This window comes from Esox lucius, chromosome 17, assembly GCF_011004845.1.
Source record: "Esox lucius isolate fEsoLuc1 chromosome 17, fEsoLuc1.pri, whole genome shotgun sequence".
Lineage (NCBI taxonomy): Eukaryota > Metazoa > Chordata > Actinopteri > Esociformes > Esocidae > Esox > Esox lucius.
In genome coordinates, this window is record NC_047585.1 from 40,494,983 (window position 1) to 40,520,441 (window position 25,459).

At 49.5% G+C, this 25,459-nt stretch overlaps 1 protein-coding gene across 1 annotated transcript; it reads right to left on the reverse strand.

Moving 5' to 3' along the window:
* Positions 1-200: 200 nt before the first annotated feature.
* On the reverse strand, positions 201-21,047 carry setd5 (SET domain containing 5). Its single transcript, XM_013138108.4, is given in 25 exon segments — positions 201-3,351; positions 4,321-4,409; positions 4,775-4,902; positions 5,066-5,367; positions 8,837-9,319; positions 9,595-9,651; positions 9,804-10,078; positions 10,733-10,856; positions 11,026-11,283; positions 11,623-11,985; positions 12,076-12,210; positions 12,212-12,225; positions 12,320-12,401; positions 12,498-12,677; positions 12,679-12,778; positions 12,906-13,015; positions 13,696-13,761; positions 13,764-13,815; positions 15,451-15,884; positions 16,802-16,840; positions 17,403-17,590; positions 18,550-18,608; positions 18,723-18,976; positions 19,694-19,796; positions 20,935-21,047. Coding segments are annotated over 25 exon segments (4,602 nt in total). The 5' UTR covers positions 21,006-21,047; the 3' UTR covers positions 201-2,715.
* Positions 21,048-25,459: the final 4,412 nt, after the last annotated feature.

The window sequence follows — 25,459 nt, forward strand, 5'->3', positions numbered from 1 at the left end:
TAAAGCACGGTGGTACCACAGTCATGTGCTCCTGTATTTTATCCCATAGCTCGTAGGTGTTCAGTTCTGCAGACCGCAGGCATTCTACGGTTTATCTATCGCAGCTTTGGGGGACAAAGAACGCTATACCCCATGCCAGTGAATCTAGACGGGACTTTGCTTTTAATAAATTAAAGATCACAATGGGTATTCAGAAAACACATGGTCATCATGAGTATTTTATTATCAAAATGCATTACATTTTACATCTCTTCCGTATTTTCATCTTTTGGATGGGGGAGTCCAAATAGTTAACACTATGCTCTGTGTAAAAAATAAAACAAGACTTAAACGTCGTCATCCAAGAAAGAAAAATAAATGAAGTTTCCAGGTTTCACCGGGACTCAAAAGTGAAGAATAAAGCCAGACGATCTGCACAGACCCATTTATCCCGATGACACCATCTGTCAGTCAGTCAGAACCAGAAAAAAAAAACAATATCATGCGGCGAATTTAGTGTACTATATTTCTGGTACAGTTTATAACATTTTATACAAGTACACATGATCATACATTATGTTTCCGTTAAATTGTACGTTTTTTTTTTTTTTAAGGTGCTGGTAATTTTGGGTCACAAATTTCTGTCAAACATTCATATAACACGTGAGTACCCTCATGTCTGTGACAATAAGAGCAAAGGTCAAGGGTCCATTTGGGCTGACCAGTCCTTCGGAGGGTCCACTGTGGTTCCTGGCGCTCGAATGACTTCCAGCAAACTAGATCGTCCAGTCCGAAACAAGCTCCATAAAAGTTCCATCTTCCTCTCGGTCTTGTCTGTCACAAGGAGACTACATCTCCCAGGTTGCACCAGCAATGTCATTCAACGTACATTAGAAGTCCCACTGCAGTGGAAATGGCACATGACATGTTAACTCTGCTGTGTGATTTTAATCTGGTTTTTTATTAAGATGGGGGTGTACAGCATTCTGTGGAACGGGAGACTCTTTGAAGCAGCACTTGCGTAAAAAACAGAAAAAAAATGAGAACACAGCAGCCTTTCTATTTTTTTTTATACCATTCACACCATCCCGCCATAGACTCGTCTTCCTGTTATCCTACGGAATGCAAGGATTGGTCAGAAGGAGAGAAAAAATATATTCTCAATACATTTTCATAAAAAGAATCCAACGGGATTCAACACAAACAACAAACCCAACAACAGAGGAAAGAAAGAAAAATGTGTTCTCCTCTCCTTTTCATTCTGTCCCTGCATTCCAGCACAGTAAATGGTAACGTTCACTAGGATGACTTCCTGGAAAAAGTCCGATTCCATATTACATATTGCGAGCTGAATCAATTGGTCTGTGGGGAACACAACTGGATTTGAATGTAAATAACTTAGTGAAAACAATTTGCAGCACCATGAGAAAGATCTGTATGACTCCTGTACAATTCAGCCTACTTTACTGTGAAGTAGAAATGTGAAATCAAAACAGCCCAAGTCAGGAAGGAAAAACAAGTGAACCAATGAACAGTAAAACACAGATCAAGAGTTTTCAGAAACGGGTAACACAAAAGCCAGAAACCATATGGAATGATTTTACGGGAACTTTTCCACTGGATCTTTATAACGGATCACACGCGTTGCCACTCCAATTAGCTCCCCTTCCCCAGACACAGGACCTGGAGGACCGACCCGGCTTCTCACCAAATCAAAGAAAAGGTAACGCTGGCAAAGTGTCTGCAGAGTTACACTGGCCGTTTCAGTAGGGCTGGGCGAGACGACCCAAATGATATACCACAATATACTCTTTAATGTTTTATATCATCCCGCCCCCAATTTTTTTTTTTTTTATGAATATCTGATGAAAACTGTTTGTTTGGAGTGTTTTATAAACCTTTTCACAGGCACGTTACTTTTGATTTTTATAAATTGCCACCGGACTGAGGATCACCACAACGGCTTGGTAGTTTAACCGAGATTTTATTTTGAGAAGCTGGTCATTATATTAGCTACACCAAGTTGTAGGCAAAAGGACGCACGGTCTCGACCGCCTCTTCAGAAAGTTGATGGAAATAAAAAAACAACTAATGCGATTTGGTCGGAATTACAGTGGAATTCTGTGTGTGCATTCTGTGACTCCTTCGAGACTTTGAACCTAAAGCTTTTAACGGGAACACAGGGTGCAAAATGAGCTGTACTGTGATAACGCCTTTTATCACCGCCGCATCAAAACGCAATTGGATAATGTCAATTATTTTAATGCCCAGCCCTACACCTCAGTCTAATAAAACTAGGTACCAGAACAACAGGTACACCGCGTTAAAAACAAAACAAAGAAAACACTGTACAGATTCTCCGTGGTGAATGTCCGCTGTCTACTTAGCCTGTACCAGTCTACTCACGTCAGGGAAATTTTCAAATTACACGTGATTTTTCATTTTGTAGAACGTGTCTTTTTTTTTTTTTTCTCTTTTCCGTTGACTATTCAATGATGTTGAAGTTCCTTGATTAGCTATGTGAAGAATGCAGTAATTCGTTTTCAGCAAAAACAAAGACAGAAAATAAGAAACTCATACTGGAATGGAGTCCTTGCTCCTCTACTGTCTGTACATTTCCTCTCCTCCGTCCATAAGCTTTGTATCCCCAGAAGATTTAGGAGAGGTATGCGTTTTCACACACGCGCACGCACACACACACACACCCAAGCACGCACACACACACACACGCACGTCCTAAAAGCTTCCAGACTGCGTCCTTACTCCTGACCCTTGTATAGGGGGGTGCTGGAACTGACCGAGGGGAGCCCCGCGCTGCGGGTAATGTTGGGCGGTGGAGGCCGCCAGGAGCCTGGAGCTCGCCTGCAGAACTGTCTGCCCGGGGCTGCCTGGTTTTAGGCTCCGGGATGCCTGCTGCTGGGTCAGTCTGGAGGTGTGGTGGGATGCCTGGTTCCCTGCCAAACTGGCGCCCAAGTCCGTTTTAGGGTTAATGTGGGCTCTGGCGCCGGGAGACCCCAATAGCCCACTGTTCAACAGGCTGGCCTTTAGGTGGCTCCCAGCGCCGTACGCGTGCGACCCATCCATACCGCCGTCGCTGGCCTGGTGCAGTGTGCCTCCGGGCAGGGCGGAGTCTAGAGGTGACGTAGTCTGGCTGGAGAAACAGGCCGGGGGGTTTAGGGACTGCCGCTGAAGCTGCTGCGAGGGGTCTTGGGACAGGGCAGGGTGGGCGCTGGGTCGGGGGTAGAAGCCTTGGCCTGACGCAGGCGGACCCGAAGGGCTGTAGGAGCCATGGAATGGAGACGACGCCGTGTGCTGAAGGAACGCCGGACCGTCCACTGTCTTTTGGTGGACCTCTGACAAGGGCAGCGGCACCTTTAAATGACGAGGACTTACAATTAAACCCAGCGGAGGTCTGATGGCTGCAGCAAACCGATGAATTCTAATGCTATAATGAAGCAAATTCCTCATCGGTACAAATGGTGCAGTCTAACTGACATTGTAAATGGAGCAATGGGAAAGCAGATTCTCCACTAGTTAGCAGTCCTTTTCCCCATGTTCCCTGTTCCACATCAAGACTAATCTTAGATAGACAGATATATACACACATATATTTCAGTAAAAGACGTTAGCACAGAATAGCAAGCACACCGAGGCAAAGCCTGAACACAAACCATGAAATCATTAATTGAGTAGCACAGACTGTTTTGTTCTTTTGCCGCCACCTTTTAATGTTTTGTGATCAACCGACGTTTCTTAAAAGAATAAAAACGCATTGTATGTGTTGTTTCAAATTACTACTTTTTAAAAAAGGCTTAATTTAAAATGCCGGCTCAATGTGCAGACTCTCAACAACCGTTTAGTCACACAGCAAAATATGCCGTTATAATCGGAGTCATCTGACTGAGTGAATATTTGGTGACAGTGCATTATGCATGTATCTAATTTATAGACTCATTTATACAGTAAACATGTTTTGATATGGACCCAAATGTGGGCATTAAGATTTAGTACAGTGGAAACCTGAAGCTACATGTGTTAGCTAATCAACAGTAACCTAGAGTTGACATTAGTTGGCACACTACTACGGCCCGACAAAACGTCATGGCAGCCACGTGTGACGAACGCATTTAATCTGATTACAATACAGCTCCGGCCTCAGGCCAATCAGAGTACCTGGGTAAATGCCTGGGATCAAGGGGAAGACATCCATCACCCGTGTCTAGTGGAATCAGGGCTGGGGGTTCTACCTGAGATGTCGCGCATGACTGAAGTATGGATGGAAGTAACCGATTGATTCAGACCGGGACAAGAGACTCTCCCGAAGGATGCACGAAACCCTACCTGGTGTGTGTAGGCATTCTGGCTGTATCTCTGTGGGCTCTTCATGGGGGAGGGCAAAGAAACGGTCTGGATCTCATAGCGGTCTGCATCTGGGACGGAAAACAAAAGGATACACACTTAGCAGGAGAACTGAAACCTCTCAATCCAAAAGCAATTGGGCAAATGTCTGTATTTGTGACCAGGCCAGACACAGAGAGACCTGGGTTAGCCTAAATGCACCCAGACCTTTCTAATTTGGACGATATTTCTGTTTTAGTCGAGGCTACATTTGGAAAGGTCAGAATTAGCTACTACTGAGGTTCCACTAATGAGGTTCCACTAATGAGGTTCCACTAATGAGGTTCCACTAATGAGGTTCTAGGAGGTCCGGCAGTCTAAGTCGCTGCCTCCAGTGCACAAAAACAGTGCCTGTGCGTCTGTGACGAGACAATGGCAATTAAAATGAGGGCAGCACCGGGATCCTGGTCTGCAGCCGAGCCGTCCGCCCCCACCAGCACGCGGTCCATCTTCAGGGAGCCCCTGAGTACCCGCTCCAGGACGCCCTGCCCCTCCCGCAGCCGCTCCACCGTCGTGGGCACCATCCTGGACCGAAACAAAGCACCACCAGGCCACACGTTAGGACTCGCGCACACACTCGCACACACCTGGAGACAAGGCAAGCTGCACGCTACCTTGGACCCACCAGGGGAAACACCTAGCTGGACCGGGGCCAGAGGGGCGTGCCGGCCAGGCCTTCCGGTCTTACCAGTGGCTGGGACACTCCTGAGCCCTGGCCTGCTGCGGCAGGAGCCCCGGAGCGTAGGAGGAAGCGGCGTTCTGGTGGCTGTCGGGTGGGCTCACCTCCTCCATCTGGGGGACGGAGGAGTGGAGCGGGGAGGAGAAGGAGCTGTGGGGTGAGGCCGCGGGGTGCAGGTTTAGGGAGCGGGGGCCCCCGGGGGACTCGGCGCTGGCGGAGCTGGGCCGGGTGGGCGTCCCCAGAGAGGTCCCCCCGGGGTCGTGGTCCTTGCTGCTCCCCTGCTTCCTTTTGCGGTACTCCAGCAGGGACACCTGAGGAGTCGAGGCGGACCGCAGAGTTAGCCACACCCCCTGCGTTTGGATCAGGCCGACACACGCACGCACACGCACAGTCATACACTGGTACAATAACACTGGTTGCATAGCAACACCGGTTGTCAATCACCAGTACGACGGCAAGGTCAGACAACGTCATGCATCAAGCCAACTGTTAAAAGGTCTCGTGTTAAAAGCATGTTCGCCTAACCGGTCCAAATCTCAGTCCAAATTAGGGATGCACCGATACCGAGTCCAAATACAGAACTTTAAGTGTCTGCCGATAAAGGGTACCGATCCAATACCACTCCAATAGTGCACTGATGACAAATTAAAGAACTTTGCTAAAGAGTAAGAAATATAAAACCGTTTCAAAATTAAAATATTTACTGTCTCAATATTAATTTAGATTTAAAGTGGAAATAAGCACAGTTTTTACACCAAACCTTATTAAATTTTAAAAATGCGGATTTGAGGAAATCCCATAATAATGTGGACTAGGAAAGTGGATGCATATTGGACAAATTATTTGAAAACTGAGAATGGGACAAACAAACAATTTTTCTTAACATTAAATACAGGCATTGTTTGACAAGTTCTCTGTTAAAATTGTAAAATTCTGTGCGAATTGCCACATTTAGGTTGTGATCCAATCAAAGGTGGCACTACATGAAATTAATTTGAATTCACCACCTCATTAAGAGATTAGGCCAATACGCTGACGATGGAACTAAATACAGGCAGACTTGCTATTGAATTATGAATCTGAATGGAGTTCGAGACTGGAAAACGTACAGTTAAAAGTTTGGCATCAGCTATACAACACCCCCTATTATCGAACGTATCTAGCGGTAATAGGGGATTCTACGCTAGCTAGCCAATGCTTTTCTACTGCCACCCCTCGAAACTGTTGCTTTGCAAAGTTGGCAACTTGATGTTTTACTAGTGGCTGTTGTAAGTGTTAAGTAATGCTTGGCTGCTGACGTTGAAGCTGAGCTCGCAAGTCATTGCATGTTCCCCGCCTGCCCTTCGTCAAATGAGTCAATTGTTTAATGGCAATGCGTTTTTAAGAGAATCTGCAAGGTGACATTTGCTCATTATGATTAGACGCAGTGGACACCAAAACGTAGGTTTTTGGGCCGGTATATGCCAAATATCGATGCTCAGAACCGGATTGATGCATCTCAAGTCCAAACCTCTAACACTCGCCCAAACCCTAACTGAAAAAGCAACCGACGGTCACCAATAAAATACTAATTCGGTAGTTCTGTTTCGTTCTTTTATTGCCGGGGTTATCTCACATGGGCACACGGCGGCAAAAATACAGTACCTAAGAATAACACCGATAATAACACGGACAAATGACAAATAACTTGTGCATATCTTTAGTGCTTTCCCCCTGTCCCGTGGAGACTAAGCCCTGCTGAACCGTTGGTCAAGTTGATTTAAGTACAATCGCGTTGACACTGACATTAACGCTATTTCCGGGGGAAGCAATCAAGTTTAAAATGGGGTTTGGAGCACACAAGCGTTCAGATGGCCTTCCAAAGCCTTCTCGCCCACGGCGGACGGTTAGCAACCAAACATACGTCAGCGCAGGCAACGTGTCATTGGCGTCGTCTTCATCCAATGAACCGTCACAACACAGAACAACGACTGCAAGGTAAGAAACCAAACAGAAAAACTGACCACAACAAGAACATAACCAGAGCACGAACGTACGGTACACACACACACACACACACACACACACCCATACACACCCATAGTAAGACAATGAGAGAACAGCCCGGCAGTATGTCCCCACGGCACAGGCAGGACACTTGGAGGGTAGATGGGGAGGGACGGAGAGATGGAGCAGGCTGGCAGAATGGACGGTTCATGGAGGTTATCTGGCCGAAGGGGAGGAACCCAAACAGGGGAATGGGGGGGGGGGCCCACTAGACCCATGGGGCTGCCGTCAGGGCCTTAGGACTTGAGGAATGGCGACACACTAAGAGCCCGGGGACTTCTGAACTCGATTTGAACCGTTTGATTCGGCCTTAAGAACGGTTTCGCTGGCCTCAAATGCGCGTGTGATGTGCCACCCGATCGTCCTCGGGCCCTTTAGGGGATGCCTCCGGGAGGTCGCTAATGGGGTTCAGATGGTGTGGTTCTGACTTGGGCTCGGGTCAATGCTGGTGAAACGGGCACAGGGGGCAGAACCATGGATGAGATGGACCACGGCCAGAGAAGCCTGCGCCAGGACCTAGCGAGGCCTCAGCCGGATGAAGATAACGTCATGAGCCATTGGCCCGGCAACACCGCATCCCGAGACAACAGGGACCTCGTTTCTGAATCAACAGGTAATTGGCATGGTACATTCGGGGGGGGGGTGGGGTGGGGGGCGGGGTTGGGGGGGGGTGGGTGGGTTGTATGCGGATGCAAAACAATATTTACATGCACACTTCTAAATGGTAGTGGTATGGAAATATTCACCATATTTTGTACAGGACTGTATTGACTTCTTACTGCTATAGACTGGTAATCTGGCTTTCCTGTCAGCAGACTAATCGTATGCTGGTTGGCCTTCTGCCTTGGAAGAAACAGTGGAAGAAAGACTTGGCAAAAGATTCAGGAGTTTAGGGAGGGAGGGGGGGAGGGGGAGGGAGTCCACAGAACACAAAACCTGTGGGGCTAGCTGCAGTGGGGAAGACACGATCCACACAGCACAGAGAAAAGGGGTCAGTCATTCCAGCAGTAAATGTTATTGTGAAAAGTAAAGGTCGGCATTGAACTGAGAGAACAAATTAAATGCATAACACAGTTTGTCAAAAATCAAAACTACGTAGCTTTTTGTCAAACGCATTACCCATGTGTGAGCTAGTCTGGAGTCTCTGAGACAGGGAGTGAATGGAAAACACAGAGCACACGATGACTGAACAGACTTGTATATCACACAATCCACCCCCCAGCCCCCCCCACCTGTACCCTGTACTCCAGCCCCCCCCACCCCCTCTGTACCCCAGTCCCCCCCACCCCCTCTGTAGCTTGTACCCCAGCCCCCCCCCCCCTCTGTACCCCAGTCCCCCCCACCCCCTCTGTACTCTATACCCCAGTCCCCCCCCAGCCCCCCCCACCCCCTCTGTACCCTGTACCCCAGTCCCCCCCACCCCCTCTGTACCCAGTACCCCAGCCCCCCCCACCCCCTCTGTACCCCAGTCCCCCCCACCCCCTCTGTACTCTATACCCCAGTCCCCCCCCAGCCCCCCCCACCCCCTCTGTACTCTGTACCCCAGTCCCCCCCACCCCCTCTGTACCCAGTACCCCAGCCCCCCCCCACCCCCTCTGTACCCAGTACCCCAGTCCCCATGTCTTCCATGACTTCCTATATCAGCCGTGATGAACAGCATGTGTAATTAACAGTAGTATTTCTGTGGGCAGGGTACTACAACCAGGAAGAGGTCATGATAGGTGGATGACTTGCCTTCTTCTTCTGCGGCGGGTTGCTGGTGTGGTGGGGTGGAGTGCCACTGTCCGGGTAGCTGCTGCCATAGAGTGGCTCGCTATAGGGTGAAAGAGAACCAGGGCCCGCCTCCGCGAGATGCCCCTGTCCACTCATAGAGCTGTAAAAGGGCTCGGCCGGGGAGAAGCTGCCCTCCGATTGGCTGAGGTGCCTGTCGGCAGGGGCGGGGTTGCCCAGGTTGGCGTTGAGCGGCGAGCAGGTGTAGATGAGGTTGAACTCCGTCCTGAAGCTCTGCTCTCTGGCCTGCTGGGCCGTTTCAGAGGGCCCCCCGCCGCCCCCCACAGAGGCATGTGGCCCTTGCACGTCGGAGGGCGGAGGCCCCGTTGCCAAGAGCGAGAAGTCGTCCAGCGTGGCAGGCAGCGGGCTCTCCCGGCCGGAGGAGAGCGAGAGGTCGGGATACTGTAGGGCGCAGCGCGTGGCGTCAAATTCCGGCCGCAGGCACGGCTACGGGGGGAGCAGAGGGACAAACAAAGATTACAAAACACATCCTGTGATGTGTCCAGTCGCCCCTGTCCGGTAAGGCCAGGGGTCGTGTCTAACTGACAGCCAAGTCGGAGCAGATTCCTTTTTTGAGTGCGCCAACTGGCTCACGTAAGTTTCCTCTGTCGAAATGGACACTGGTTGTGTGGACAGGGATGTTATAAAAGTCAACAAGACAAATGACGTCCCTGCCCACTAAAGCTGCCGCCACGCAGGTGTCAGGTGCGCTGGGAGCCTACCTCTGGAGAGATGGACTCTGGCCTGTGAACAGGAGATGCCTCTGGAGACGAAATGTTCTATATATGGGGGTGAGTGAGAGAAGAGAGAGAGAGAAAGAAAGGGAGGGAGAGGGGTGAGACATGAAGTACCACTACAAAAAGATGGTAACACAATGAACTGTGGGAATATGCCGAGGCCCACAGAATGTGTATGTGTGTCCATCTGGTACCTCAAACTGAAGCGGTGTGTTGCAGCGGCTGGTGGGCAGCGAGGGTAGTGGCGAGTATCCGGCCATGCCATTGGACAGCCGGCGCTCTTCGTCGCCATAGCGACCCAGGTGGGCTGCGGTGGGGCTGAGCAGCGGGTGGTCGGATGGCGGCGGGGGCGTGATGGGCGACAGTGGACGCAGCAGCAGACCGAGCTCTTCCGAGCCGGCCAGGGGTGGCGTCGCATCGGTGTCCGGGCTGTAGATTGACCGTCTCTTCTTGGGTGGAGCAGCCAGTTCTTCAGTTCAGAGGGGAGGGAGAACAACAGAGTTAAACAATCCGCTTCAACGGATGAAAAGGGAAATTACCCAGCGATTTACTGAAGGGGGGGGGCGGCAGCGAAGGATGTAACGAAGTCACTGGGTAACCAGCAGGATATTGGTTACTAGATCATACTTGACATAACCCATTCAACTGGAAGACTGACACCAGATAGGGCTCTCCAGTTATTCTAATAATTAGCTTGGGCCAATTGTATCCTGGTTGTGGAGTCCAGTGAAAGGGCTCAGAGGTCGGTCAGGAGCCTTTGAACTCCAATGTGGCCATTAGCCGGGGAAGCTCACTCCACCAGTTCTGTTCGTCTTTGTTCTATATGGGCTTTGCTTGACTGAACTTGCCCATTGCAGTGGAATCTACAGGGAGGTCCAAAGAGTGCAAAACCCACTCAACTAGAGTCACCAGACAGGCGACTGGCTGGACATATTTGAACAATGGATATTCAAACCAGAATCAGAACCAACCGGGCCACAGAATTTTGGCAAAAAGACACAAGGGGAGTTTGGTGTATGGTCAATATACCTCAGACTACCGCCGTCTGGACTACAGCCGTCTGGACTACAGCTTCTGGTTGTGGACTGGATGAAGACAGAGACCGACTATAATATTCAGTTACCTGCTTTGAAAGGGTTTGGGGTGGAACTGCTACTGTTGCTCTGGTGGGAGGATGTGGACTCTGTGCCGTCCTCCAGGCCCGCCGAGCACGGGCCGCTCTCATCCTGGGCTTGCTGGATCCACCTCTGCACACAGGTGTCGGAGGAAGAGCAGATTTAGGCAGGACACAAAACACAGCAAGTGTCATTATGAAGGGAAGAGTCAGGAAAGGGAGACTATCGGGACGCAATAGCTTTTATAAAGGCCTTTTCGGTCTCAAGCGGACCCCCCTGTATCCACACCCCTCAGCCGTACCTTCTTAAAGGAGCCGTAGGTGGCGTCCACGCTGACGGGCCGGCGGCGCCGTTCAGGGTTGAAAGGTGAGCCGAAGCGCACGTAGTGCTTGGGCGCCGTGCAGATGAGCGGCGAGGCCGTCAGCCCGGGCAGCATGTTGAGCGTGGTGGCCAGCACGGTGGGGTCGGTGGTGATGCGCAGCGGCCGTTCTACCGCGGCCGGGTCCGGCTGGGCCGCTTTGTCCAGCACCTTGTCGTTCAGCCACTCCGTCACCAGGTACTGGTGAAAAAACCACGCATTTTTGCGAAAAGTAGCATTTCAGGTGATAGTTCTCGGCAAGTAATTCTCTGCATCGCTAAGAAACATGGCAGTGACATCCCAGTCACATGACCAGCTTGCCTTCAGAGGCCAGGGTTTAATCATCGCCGTGACTCTTTGTTACTGTTGCCTGTTCATCTGTCTGCTTACCCCTGCTTCCTACCTTCTCAGTAAAAAATACCCCACACATCTATTTTTGGGTGCATTTTGTATTATGATGATAATGGTCGATAAAAACAATCTCAAAACAAGTATCCCATTTGAGCGAAGGTTCAATACTGAAACAAGTATCCGTCTCACCTTCTTGGTCTTGGGCAGGCTGCGGAGGTTGCCCTTGTTCAGAGGACTCAGACCTTCGCCTTCTGTGAGATGCCCAGCTCCCAGTGCCCCATCAACCAGTCCCAGCTCTGTCCCGGGGGCCACCAGGGGCCCCTCCTGCCGCTCGGCCACTGCGCCCTGCTCCAGGGCTGCCTGCTGCTGGGCCAGGGCCTGGCGTTGTCGGCGGGCGCGCTGCGCTGAGCTGGAGCGGTACCGCGATATGCGGCTTTTAGGCCGGGGCTTGGAGGAGCGGGCAGGGGGAGGCTTTGTGGGCGCGGCCAGAGGGGCCGAGAGGGGAGTGGCAGCCGACGAGGCCTTCTCCGTGTCAATTGTTGAGAAGGGTTCCTGGAAGCAGAAGATTATGCCAATTCGGATAATTGACACAAAGTCCAAAAAGCTAAGCTGACGGCAAAAAAGCAATAAAGCCAAACTCACAGTGACATAAGTGGCCCGCCGGGTGCTGATCCCACCCACTGCTTGCTGGGCTGTGGCGTTGCCCCCCACAGGGGTCCTTCCAACACCCTCCCCGGTCTCCAAGCAGTCGCGTTTGGTCTCATCGTTGGCCCCTGGAGTGTAAGTCCTCTTCTACGGAAGCAACACACAACAAAGTACTTGTGTGTGACCCTGTGTTGATGGTGACAGGAAGTGAGGTCAGACGTCAGGGGACCTAGGCACATACCCGTCTGCTGGAGATGAGGACTCCATTCTCGTCCAGCTCGCCCTCCTCTCCTTCTTCCTGCTTGACATCCAGCAGGCCCGTCCTGTGACACACACGTCCGTTACTCTGGGAACGCTGAACAGCATGTCCACATTCCACATGCATCGCAATAACACACACGTTTCTCAGCCACACCCACCTCGGCATCACCGTCACCCTGTAGCGTCTCCCGGTGCTCGCCGCCCTCCTCTGGCGGCTGGTTGCTGTCGTCGGACGTCCCGCCGGGCCCTGCTCCGACGCCGGGCCCCTCCGCCTCTCTCCGCCGGGCCTTCCGCCGCCGCGTCTCGGCCCCGGTGGGCGTTGGTAGCTGAGGGGGGGGGGAGCTGCGACCCCAGGGTCTCACGCGGGCTCAAGTTGTGCTTCTGCACGGGGCAGTTCTGCTGGTCGGCCTTGTGGCAGGCGCAGTCCACTTTGTAGTTGCTGTGGCAACAACAACACACAGGATTTAGGCAACACCTCCCGGTAACCCACGAATGCTCCACGCTGTTAAGAGGGAGGAGGCGGGATTGCGCAGTTGCTGACATTTTATTGATGGATAGGTACTGACCAGCTATTGAACTCGTAGTCGAAGCCAATGGTGACCTCGGCATCCTTGACGATTTTGGTAATGGCGTAGATGCAGATGTGGATCATGCCCTCGGCGATCATATGCCGAACCTGGAGGGGAAACATATTCATTTCTGATAACTGGCCTGCTAGATGTACCCATGACCATATGGTCTTTGCCATCAGGGACCCTTGGGATGTCCTCACCATAACCCTAAACACTAACCCCTAACAATAAACCATAACCCTAAACACTAAACCCTAACAATAAACCATAACCCTAAACACTAAACCCTAACAATAAACCATAACCCCTAAATCAAAACCCAAACCCTAAATCAAAACCCAAACCCTAAATCAAAACCCAAACCCTAAATCAAAACCCAAACCACAACCCTAAACCCAAACCACAACCCTAACCCAAACCACAACCCTAAACCCAAACCACAACCCTAAACCCAAACCACAACCCTAAACCCAAACCACAACCCTGAACCCAAACCACAACCCTAACCCAAATCTATCCTTATCATAACCGTACCATTAATGCCAAACTTTAATGGGGTGTCCAAAGTTAGCATGTCCCAAGGATTCTATATAAACATTCCAGTACTATTCCATTGGCCTGCTATCCTTTTATTAATCTTCCTTTCTTCAGATGTGAGGCGACCGGACAGAGGGAGAGCTAAGTGAACCGTTTTCAAATGAGTGAACAAAAGGACTGGAGGCCAGGACCGGGAGTCAGTATCGAAAAAAAATGCTAAGAAAAAAAACAAAACTTGACAGCTGACCTCGGCGTTTGGTGTGCAGGAGCGCCGGATAAAGCGGGCGTCGTTGCCGAACGTCCGAGGCGTCCACCGCACATCTCCACCTCGTTGAAGTTGGAGTAAAACAACACAAAGGGATAGGGTCTAGAAAAAATCAGGAAGAATGTCAGAATGTGTATACTTTCACACAACATTTTAATAGCATGTATTTTTCAGCCGTAATACATTTCATCCAAAAAAAGAATGTTATTTTACAAATATTGGTGCGGTTTTACACAATTCCCCCCCTCGGGCCATGAATACCTCTCCTTACCAAAGTTCAAAGAATATGTAAAAAGTAATGTTTGGAGGACTTCTGGAACAATTAGGTAATACGTTTAAGCTTCCAATGGGGAACACTTGGACAAAGGGCTGCAGAAGAGGCTTTTCTCTGATTCTACATCCTCCCAGGACTCCGGAGCAGAGACCAGACATTTGTGACTGCTGTTTTTAGTCTATAGGTTGGCACGTGGCCTAGAGGTTAACACATCTGACCATTAGCTGAAAGGTTCAGGGATCAAATCCTGGAGTCTGCATGCTAAGAATAGTGTTGTTTTATCCCTGAGCAAGGCAGTTAGACATATCTGCTCCCCAAGCAATCATCGCTCTCTGCACCTCTAGAATGCAGAGGGGTTGGGTTAAATGCTCAGACGTTTCCCTTCGACACACTTCAACACTTCAGCAAATCAAAAACAACAGCAGGCAGGCAGGCACTCTAACCTGAAGCATATCAAAACAGACAGGCAGACTAACCAAAAGGATAAACACATCAGATAGGCAGACTAACCAAAAGGATAAACACATCAGATAGGCAGACTAACCAAAAGGATAAACACATCAGATAGGCAGACTAACCAAAAGGATAAACACATCAGATAGGCAGACTAACCAAAAGGATAAACACATCAGATAGGCAGACTAACCAAAAGGATAAACACATCAGATAGGCAGACTAACCAAAAGGATAAACACATCAACAGACAGTCAGTCTAAATACCACCATGTAGCCTAGTCTGTTCACGGTCATACACTGGCTAGAAAGGCAGACCGACAGGTCACAGTGGTGTCAAACTTTGGCCACCAAAGCCTACAGATTGGATCTTCAGTCATGGAACTCTGAGATGTTCCATCAATCTGCTGTCAGTCGGACTGTGTGGGACTTGCAAGGCAATTTCAAACATTGGCAAAAGTGGGGCCGACATCCAGTATAATGCTACAGCAAGTCAGGCTATGACATGTAGAACTCGGTTATGCAGCACAACTACAAGACCACCACTTTACTAGGACTATATCGTCGGTGTGTGTAGAATGAGCCCTCCTTTTGCTATGGCCCTTAGTTAAGCCTGGCAGAGATTTGTCACACACAGGTGTTGAACAAGTGTGCTGGTATGAAAATCCCCCTGAGGGACTCAAACCAGAAACCGTCCCGGTTACTGCCCTAAGTCCAACTCCGTAATGAGGCAGAGACGTCGGCTACGTAGTTCAGGTCAAACTGTAAAGGGCCTAAAGAGAGAAGCGTGAAAGGTGGAGACGTTCAGTAGCCAGCAAGCAAGGGAAAGTGCATCACCTGGCTGTGTAGAGGTCCATACACCAACTCACCCTTCAGAACATAATCTGCACAAACTGAGAAACGTCAGAGAAAAAGCCACAACCGTCGGAGACGATTCAGGGGATTTATTTATTTGGGGTGGGTGGGTGTTGAAAACCTGTAACCATGCATGATTGTTAAGGACGTCATACTTTTTGAAGAAGTGTCCGTGACCTCGACTGCTGCTCAGCATGACTTGCCCCGGTACTCGATTCACCAGAGTGTCCGGATCCAGGTCCCTTGCCGCCCGCAGAATCTTCCGGTGCTTCTGAACGCGCGTCACCCGTCCCAGCTGCAGCTGCATCTGCGAGCCCAGCACCGTGTTGTTGCACGCCAGCTCTGTGCGGTTGATCGTGTCCATGCTGTCCGCGGCGGCGCCGGCGCCGGCCTCAGCCGTCTGCGCCGCGTTGGCGCCGCCCCCCACCACGCCCTCCGCGGCGGCGCGGCGCAGCTGGAGCAGCGTCTGGATGTCGGCGCTGTACTGGTTGGCCGCAGCCTCCTCGTACTGCTCCGTCCACTGACGGATGCGGCTCTCCCAGCCCTCCGCGGTGGTCTCGTCCACTGCGCTGGCTTCCGTCTTGGAGTTCTGAGGGAGGGAGGGAGGCGGTTTGAACTTCAGAGCCGTGCCACGGCGATATCACATGGAACAACATAGTCACATTCAACTCGACTTTAAGACGGAGTAAGACGATTTCGGGGTCTTCCTCGCCATGCCGCTACACCGGCCCAAGTGCTGGTAAGTACACAGGTTGTCACGGGTGGTGGTGCGCCGCAAAACCCTAGACCTGACGGCACTGTATGCTGAGGTGAAAGGAACTGTTTGTGCATTGCTAAAAGGAAGCAGGCAACATATTGGAGCTCCACCTAACTATACTGTGGTGGTGGTGGGGGGGGGGGGGGGCACCGACAGCTGATGCCTGGGGGCGTGATGTGGTGCCAACAAGATTGAGTCGTTTCGTTGTTTAAACACCATTTGTTCTACGTAACGTCATGCTAATCTTTGCCAAATCCATGCTTTTTAAATATTCTTTCTTTACGTTAAAACTAAAAAAGGACATGTTGTTGTCAGAGCTCCGGCATGCCTACTGGTACTGCAACTAAACTCTTGGTTTTTCTAGAAGCTAGTAGACTGGAGTGAAGGAACGTTTCTACACTGAAATACAATCGAAAAGCCACTCGGGTCACACGATCATCCACCTGAACTCTCCTCCCAGCCATGCAGACCAATCACTGGTGCAGACGAAAGGAGTGACAAACGACTATCATATTAAGACACAGCGGTTCACCCCCCTCCCTCGATGACTTGACAGATTAAACTCATTTGGATTGGTATCATGACTTGTCGTGAAATGTCTCAGAGACATGGAGGTCTGTTTTAGTCATGGTGAGATCCCTTATTTTACAAGTGTTTTTGAGGAGGAGCTTGGCAATTTCAAATGGTGTGACTTGTGTGACCGGAGTGCTGCTTTAAATGGAAGATCCTCAGGAATGAATGAGTCTTACCTTCATCCTCATGGACTTCCTAGAGCCCTCTCTGAAGGCCTGGGAAGACAGACAGTGTTGTTTACTCACAACGTTTAGACAACGTTTTATGAATTAATCAAAGTAGTGCAGTAAAAATATAGATTTTTGCTAGCAGAAAGACTGCAACTTCTTTGTCGGCCTCTATAGGTGTTTAACTGGTATATCCAGAGTTCGGAGGAAGTAAGACATCTTGGGCCTCTTACGCAGCATTTACACATTCAGTCCAGCTTTCAGACATTTCGCTCACATGGTATTTGGGACAGTGGGATACAGGACTAGGGTTATTTTGGGAAACTTGGATACAGGGCTTGGGGTACTTTGGGGGAGTATTTTGGGAAGAGGACGAAAATGTGAGGAATTTGTAAGTTTTTTTTCAGTGTCTGAACTTGTTTGTTTTTTTTAGAAGACTGTCTTGTTCATTTTCTCCTGAGTTATTAAAGTTATTAACACATGATCCATTCGACGTTATCATGCGCTCTTCCTGATTTGTGAAAACAAAATGAAAAGAGAAGCAAACGACTAGGTAACAGACAACCATTCTTAAACAAATGGAAGGTGCCCCTTGCTCGCTGGTCCCTACCTTGACCTTTTTGCCCTTGGGAGCTCCGCGTGTCTTCTCCATGCTCTTCTTCCTCTTCTTGGACTTGTTTCGTTTGACACGGTTAACGGTCAGCGTGATGCTGGTGGGTGTGTGCTGAGTGGCCGTATACGACACTGTGGCAGGTGACACCTCCTCGTCGCCGCTCTCCGTGGCGCTGCTCTCGCCCTCTAAAAAAAATAAAATAACAATAAGCGACACAATACAAAAATGAGTTTACGCCCGGCCACAGTATGTTGCACAGGGAAACGACTATGCCCCGATATATAACAGGGATAGCTATTCTCACAACTAACTTTTTTTTTTTTACATATTCCTGCTCATTCTTGGAAAAAATACAGCAGCAAACTCAACCGTAATAGCGTGTAATGTCAGCCACTGCGAGCTGGCGCTAGCTAGCTACATGACACTGGGTAATACGTCCAATACTCATACATTTTGTCAGGCTTCACGTTTGGCGTTCCATAACGGCTAGTAGCGTTAGAGCAGAACCAAACGTCACAGCTGTCGCTCTCTAGCCTAGTAGGAGGCCGGGTCGACCTGCGAGCGCTCCACATCAAACATAGGTTGCCTGGCAACACCAAATGTCTGCGGAGAGTGCCGACAATAACACAGTTGAACTCAGACTGCATGTGCGCCGTAACCACTCTGCAGTCAAGAGGTACCGGAAACACTGCTGTGGGGATTGTATTGTAAGTGGTATTGATGGTATTTGGTTGTATTGATTGAATGTTGTAAAGTTGTATTAAATGTTGTACTGATTGTTCTATTAATTGTATTTTGTTGTATTGACTGTATTCTGTAAAGTTGTGTTGATTTTATTCTACGTTGTATTGACTATTCTGTAAAGTTGTATTGATTTCATTCTACGTTGTATTGACTATTCTGTAAAGTTGTGTTGATTTTATTCTACGTTGTATTGACTATTCTGTAAAGTTGTGTTGATTTTATTCTACGTTGTATTGACTATTCTGTAAAGTTGTGTTGATTTTATTCTACGTTGTATTGACTGTTTTATGTTGTATTGATAGAAAGTTGTATTGATTTCTGCTGCCTTCTTTCGTCAATTCTCCCGTGCAAAAGAGACTGCCTTTTCTCCACCCTGGTTAAATAATGACTTTCACCATACCTGATACATGTTCTTGCTTCCTGCGTTGGCCATCTAGTACTTTCCTCCTGTCCAAACCTCTGTAATCACAAAATACCGGAATTAAAACACACGTGGCCATTTCACATAAGTGCCATGATCGTGTTCCTGTTTTTCGGTGGCACGTTCCCAAAATGTTCGCTGTCAGCTCTCACCGGCAGCTATCGCACTTCACGAGGAAGCCGTCCTGGGTCAGTTTGCAGTGGCACCAGCTGGCCACGGCGCCCTCCTCCTCCTCCGACGAGCTGTCGCTGTCGGCCGAGTTCTCCTCCTGGCGGCCGTTGGTGTTGTCATGGTAGCGAGAGGCGGGGCAGCGCGCCGTGCCGTTGAGCTCCATGCGAGGGATGATGGTTTGGGAGAGCGGAGAGGCAGGCGGGGTGGGGGGAGGGGGCGCGCCATAGTTGTGATCCTGACAACACACAACGGAAGACTGTTGCATCTTCTTCAAACAACCGGTGTTCAGAAAGACACAAAAACAAAAACAAAAACAGCCTGTTAGCTAGTATATAACGCAAGGTGGCGCGGGCGATGCCGTGTCAAGCAGAGATTTACATACGTAGGCTAGTTTATATCGTTTTTTGCGAGAGTTTTCCAAGAGGGAGTCTCCATCCTTTGCTGGGTCAGACTGTTCGTGCAACAGTACTGGCCTGAGGTAATCTCTCACAGTCACAATAGTTGAGCTCACCGCCAGAAGTAAACCAGGAAGGACTTACAACCCGCAGCCTACTCAACCGAAATATTCATATCTGATAATATAGGAGACAGTGGTCGTTAATTTAATCAAAATGTTAATTTTACCTGTTAAGTAAGAGGGGGGGGGGTCTTGCTTTTAGCAACAACCTGGGAGCAATTAGGGTTATCTGTCGTGCTAAGGCAGCTTTCACATCGTCTGTTCGGGGACTCGATCTAGCAACATGTTGGGTTGTTGGGTCGGTCGCTCTAGTCTAACCAAAAGGCCTGACGTTAGATGAAAGTGTTTATATCTGAGTATCTAAGGGAGACTGGCCTGTAGTTAGATGAAAGGGTCTATATCGGAGTATCTAAGGGAGACTGGCCTGTAGTTAGATGAAAGTGTCTATATCATTTGACAAATCGAGAAAAGGGAGGAACAGAGTTGTGTACTCACAGTATATGGTAGTCCTCGATACCCATGACTCTGAGCACTTCCACAGCTGTGGTTCGGGTAGTTTTTGTCGTTTACGGCAGGGCTTGCTTCCACTGACTCAGGGCTGAGAGAGAGAGAGAGAGAGACACACACTTAAAAAATGCATTCTAAACATCTCCAAATTGCCCCCTCAATAACGGTGAAACATATGTTCCAGGCCGGGACACGGCCATATTCACTACCCGCTGAGCTGACTGAAAACACAAACCTAAAATTGTGCGGCAAACCTGCTCCTTTCCCCTCATCCTGGCAAAACGTTTGGCCACAGTCTGTCGTGCTGAATATTCATTCCAACATCAAGGGATGTCAACAACACAAGTGTGAAAACCCTACAATTTAGTGCCTCTATACGCACACACACACACACACACACACAGACAGACAGACCTGTGTACACTAGGTGGCGCTACAACACAAAACGTCTCTCGAGCGGAGGGAAGCCTGGGAGAATGATGATCACTCAGGAAATGGGATGTCGGCCGCCATGATGCCTGGTGTTACGCAACTCTGCCCTTAAAGCAGAAGTCTAAGCGGTGGACGAGAACAGCCTGACAGCTACAACACCCGACCGTCACCTCAAATGTCTCCTGAAGGCGGGAAAGCGGGACCAAACACGACCTCGCCCTGAGACGATTATTATTTTGCTTCCTGAAACTCACCGTTTTCACGCAATGTAAAATTCCTACACCCCCCCACCCCCCCCGGCCAGGTGGGGTTTCTTAAAAGGGAGGACGTGTGTGTTTGTGTGTGTGGGGGAGGGGTGCATCCAGCTACATTCCAGTGAAGCTCTTTGGGTCTCTGGTGTGGCAGCGGGCTCAGGTTTATTCCCTGTGGTTGTCGGAGGTCATTTCCTCATACGGCCATCAGCAGAGCAGTGGTCTGCCCTAACATTCGTCTGATTTAGTGTTACCCACGCTTGGCATCGCGGTGTGTTGCTTAAGTGCCTTGAGCAGTTTCGACCTTGTTTTTCCTTTCACAGTGTCAGGTCGGCTGGACGTGACAAGTCTATTTCGAGGAGTGGTGAGTAAATATGCGTGTTGACATTGTTGGAACTGGGCCCGGCATGGGGAAGGACTGGCCAGGTGGGGGGGGGGGGGGTTCTGGTACTCTGATCCAGCAGCCATATTTGGGGGGGGGGGGGGGGGGGGGTTCTGGTACTCTGATCCAGCAGCCATATCTGACAGGGGGGGACTGGTACTCACTCTGATCCAGCAGCCATATCGGAGTAGGACGTTTCCGGTGTGGTGACTCCCAGCACGGTTACTATGCTCATGACGTCCTGAACGGCACCGCACGGGGGGTTGGGGGGGGAGGGGGAAGGAGGGGTGGGGGTGGGGAGGGAGGGAGGGGGGGCGGGGGGGAGGGGGGGGGGGGTCAGGACGTGACAGGGAGAAGGGAAGAGGGGAGGATCACGGGGCCCGAACTGCAGCGACAGACCACGCCAGGGGAGGGGCGCCGCAGAGCCGCAGCCAACGGCTCACGGACATGAGGAGACCTGGAGGAGGAAGTGAGGGGAGAGTGAGACACATCACACACACAACCCACACACACACACACACACACACACACACGTCAATCCCCCCCCCCCCCACAACCCACACACACACACCCCTCTACCGGCCCGCGCACACAACCACACACCTCAACCGGCCCGCCCACCCAACCACACACCTCAACCGGCCCGCCCACCCAACCACACACCTCAACCGGCCCGCCCACTCACACTAGGACAATACACACAAACATCCGCTTCAACTTTTTTGTTTCCTCAACTAATTGACTGAGCAAAGGTTAATAAAAGGTGTTCATTTTGGGCATTCAGAGTGTGCTGATATAGCAGTGATCCATACGTATTCAAAACCACAGAGGAAGCAGATTAGACCTCTGAACCACAATATCCATTACTAAATGTCGAACACACACACAGTGTTTCAGTACAACTGACTGTTTTATAAACACACTTTTAGAATAAATATCTAAGAAACACAAATCACTTGAAGGAACCAGAGCTCAGCTTAACTGCTGTTCTCCAGGCGATCCTTCACAGATTCAGCCTTTATGATCCTGAAGTTTATGACACAGTATTACCTGTGATTAGAATGCAGATAAATGGTTTGGATCTGCATTATTTACTGAAAGTCAACCCTGCTAAGCAGCCAGTATCAACTAGGAACAGAATCCAGAACAAACAAGTCCTATCAGGTAGAACACCGTAACCCTCCCGGGGGAGAACACCGTAACCTCCCGGGGGAGAACACCGTAACCCTCCCGGGGGAGAACACCGTAACCCTCCCGGGGGAGAACACCGTAACCCTCCCGGGGGAGAACACCGTTACCCTCCCGGGGGAGAACACCGTTACCCTCCCGGGGGAGAACACCGTTACCCTCCCGGGGGAGAACACCGTTACCCTCCCGGGGGAGAACACCGTTACCCTCCCGGGGGAGAACACCGTTACCCTCCCGGGGGAGAACACCGTTACCCTCCCGGGGGAGAACACCGTTACCCTCCCGGGGGAGAACACCGTTACCCTCCCGGGGGAGAACACCGTTACCCTCCCGGGGGAGAACACCGTTACCCTCCCGGGGGAGAACACAGTAACCTGACAAGCCAGCTAAGAATCAGCATAAGCAGGGCCTCCCACCAAAAATACTCAGTACCATCCCAATGTGGATTCTCATTGACCTTTCTTGACTCATTCAAATTCAGAGGTTGAACTTTCACAATGCTGGGGATTCTAAATCATTGTGAGTCATCTCACACACACACACACACACACACACACACACACAAAAAGTAAAACATCAAAGAGATAGCAGTAATGCTCAGCCACAATGCTGAGTCATGCTGCTATGCACGTTTTGGCTTCAGTACATGGCCCGGCTGGCGGGAGCTCCGCCCAGAACGGCCTTGTTATGGCTGTGACGGTCATGGGTGTGGGCTCGGACCATGCCCCAAACGACACTTTTCCCTACTCTGTAATCTGTTGAGCCTTATGAGTGATCCACTACTAGATGTGAATGAGAGGTTTTAAATTACAGAAATTAAGTACACTACATAAGGAGTGTTAGCAACTCGTCTTACACCGCGCAGGCCACCAGTGCTTCCAATGTAGGGGATAAACTACTGGCTTGTAGTTTTCCTGCTACCTATCACCAGCTGCACACATCCCATACAGTGGGAGCTCTACGTCGGCCTCTCAGGGCACAGTACCAAGGATAACCAGCGGGGGCAGCATTTACCCAGACAGACACCATTAGGGTGAGTCATTCGGCTGGGCCGTCTGTCATGTGATCCACACACCACTACCCTCGACGACAACGCCGAAACACTGACCCACACTATTCCTCTCCCCCTCGCTCGCTCTAGTCAGGCGCTGCCGGGCTTGGCCAGGCGGCAGACGGGCTGCAGAATGAGGAACCAACCCAGGGAGCGTGTGAACCGGTGTGAACCCAGCAGAATGGAGAAAGAGAACAGGGGTTTGGCTAAGAGCAAGGGCATCGTAGGGTCACACACACACACACACACACACACACACACAAACGTATATGAACATAGGCTGGTGTGCACGAGAACCCAGCGCCTCGCATACAGACAGCAAGAGAAACACAGAAACACACGGAGAAAACGGGTTGGGTTTTAATACGCCCTGAAAATATGACATTCGACTGTGCTAGACAGAAAGGGGTGGTGTTTCTTTGCACCACACCATGCAATCACAAAGAACAAGAAACTATACACAAATGATGCAACCCATGCTCATACAAAGCTAGAAAGTCTTACACATACTGTGGTCCAGGAAAGGGCAGCCAATCAAGTCAAAGCACTGAGATGCGTGGCATTTCTGAATAGGTTGCTTAGCTACGCTAACGTTAACTTGCATGCATTACCACGTCCTAGTTACCAGCATCTAGGCAACAACAGGTTAGCTAGTAACCTAGCAGCGGCTGTTAGGTTTGAAGCCAGTTACCTCTGCTCAGACTCCATCCGGAAAGAGATGACAGTGGAAAAATATCAACCTCGGCTGGTTGATTAACCAAAAATGTAATTGGGGAATCTGTTTCTTTGCTAAAATTAATCCCCTGAGATTCAAGCCGTAGGTATATAATGTAGGAAATTACGACCCCTCCTGACTTATGGGACTGCATCACTATTGTTGTGGACATTGTGTTACAGGCATCAAAGTGTGTTCAAACAGTAAATGCACAGCTCAGACACCCATGAATACAGAACAAGTCATGCCACTAGAGGCCTCTTAAAAATCCCCAAGTCCTGGACAGAGGCTGCGAGAAGCACAATGCTAGTTACATTGAGATTAACAAAACTTGGATAATGATTGTTTTTACAGGAATATTTTTTTGCTTTCAACCAGGCACACTGTTCTCTCCACTGCAAAAAACGTTGTCATACTTCGGTATACAAAATACTCTACACTAAATGTTTTGTAAAGGTGTCCTTGAATAGCGAATCTGGCCCTTTCATAGCTCTTGAAGTAAAATAGGAATGTGTGGTCTTTGATAAATGTGGCCTACAGTACTGCTGCTGCCGCCATTTTAAACAAATAACATACGGGTTCAAATTATTAGCAACGTTTACACAGGCAAGCCCCGTAGCTCCTACAGCTGATAATCAAACGCACATACCACAGTGCAAGCAACACAATCGTAGGTTCAAGTTTATCCCACCGAGATACTTCCAAACTACAATTGACTCGTTGATTTGCGCGGTGCATTGTGGTATCAGTAGTTATTTGTGCGATTGCCAGCCATTGCCAACCAGGAATCACGGAAGCATTGGTTTCCAGAGTAGAAATTGGTCTGCGCACCACGAAACCACGATTGACATAAAATAATTGGAAAATCAGCGTGCCTGTCAGTATGTTTTCTTGACAATAGTTCCCTTTTATCTGCAGTGCACATTGCCGTAGCTTGATAGTGGAGGCAGCTAGAAGAGCAAGAAGCTATAACTAACTAGTTACTAGGCAACAACTAGTTAGCTATTTTCTGTCGGAACATTTTAAATTTCTGTTTTGCGAGTTGGGTGTGTGGACGCATGTGAGCCACCCTCTCCTCCCGACGAGGTAGAGGAGTAATTGTGACACTATCCAGTTCGCACGTGAAACAGGTAGACAGGCAACTGCTTCCCTGAACAATGAGAATTTTCTAAATTAAGCGGCAAGGAACAAACCGATTGCGCAAACCGAGCGAGCAATGAAGCTCAAATCATAGCAAAAGACACCCTATAATATAGCCTAGGACGAGGTGCAATGTGCACAGTCCAAATCTGGTTTATTGCCATAATAGCGGACAACGTATCTGTCAATGGCCTTATTACTGGCGTGCGGTTAGTCAAAATTAAAAAATATATTTTTTATGAATGCTCAGCTGTTCATAAACCATTTGCTCATCCAGAGGCGTCGCTAGGATCACAATACATTCGGGGCTTAGCCCACCTTTCTGCCCCGCCTGGGACAGAAAGTACAGGGCTTTGAATGTACAGTGGGTAGAACAAGTATCTGATAACCTGGAAAATCGGCATTGTTTCCCACTTACAAAGAATGTAAAAGTCTGTAATTTTTATCATAGGTACTCTTCAACTGTAAGTGACGGAATCTAAAACAAAAATCCAGAAAATCACATGGTATGATTTTTAAGTAATTAATTTGCTTTTTATTGCATGGCATAAGTATTGGATACATCTGAAAAGCAGAACTTAATATTTCATACAGA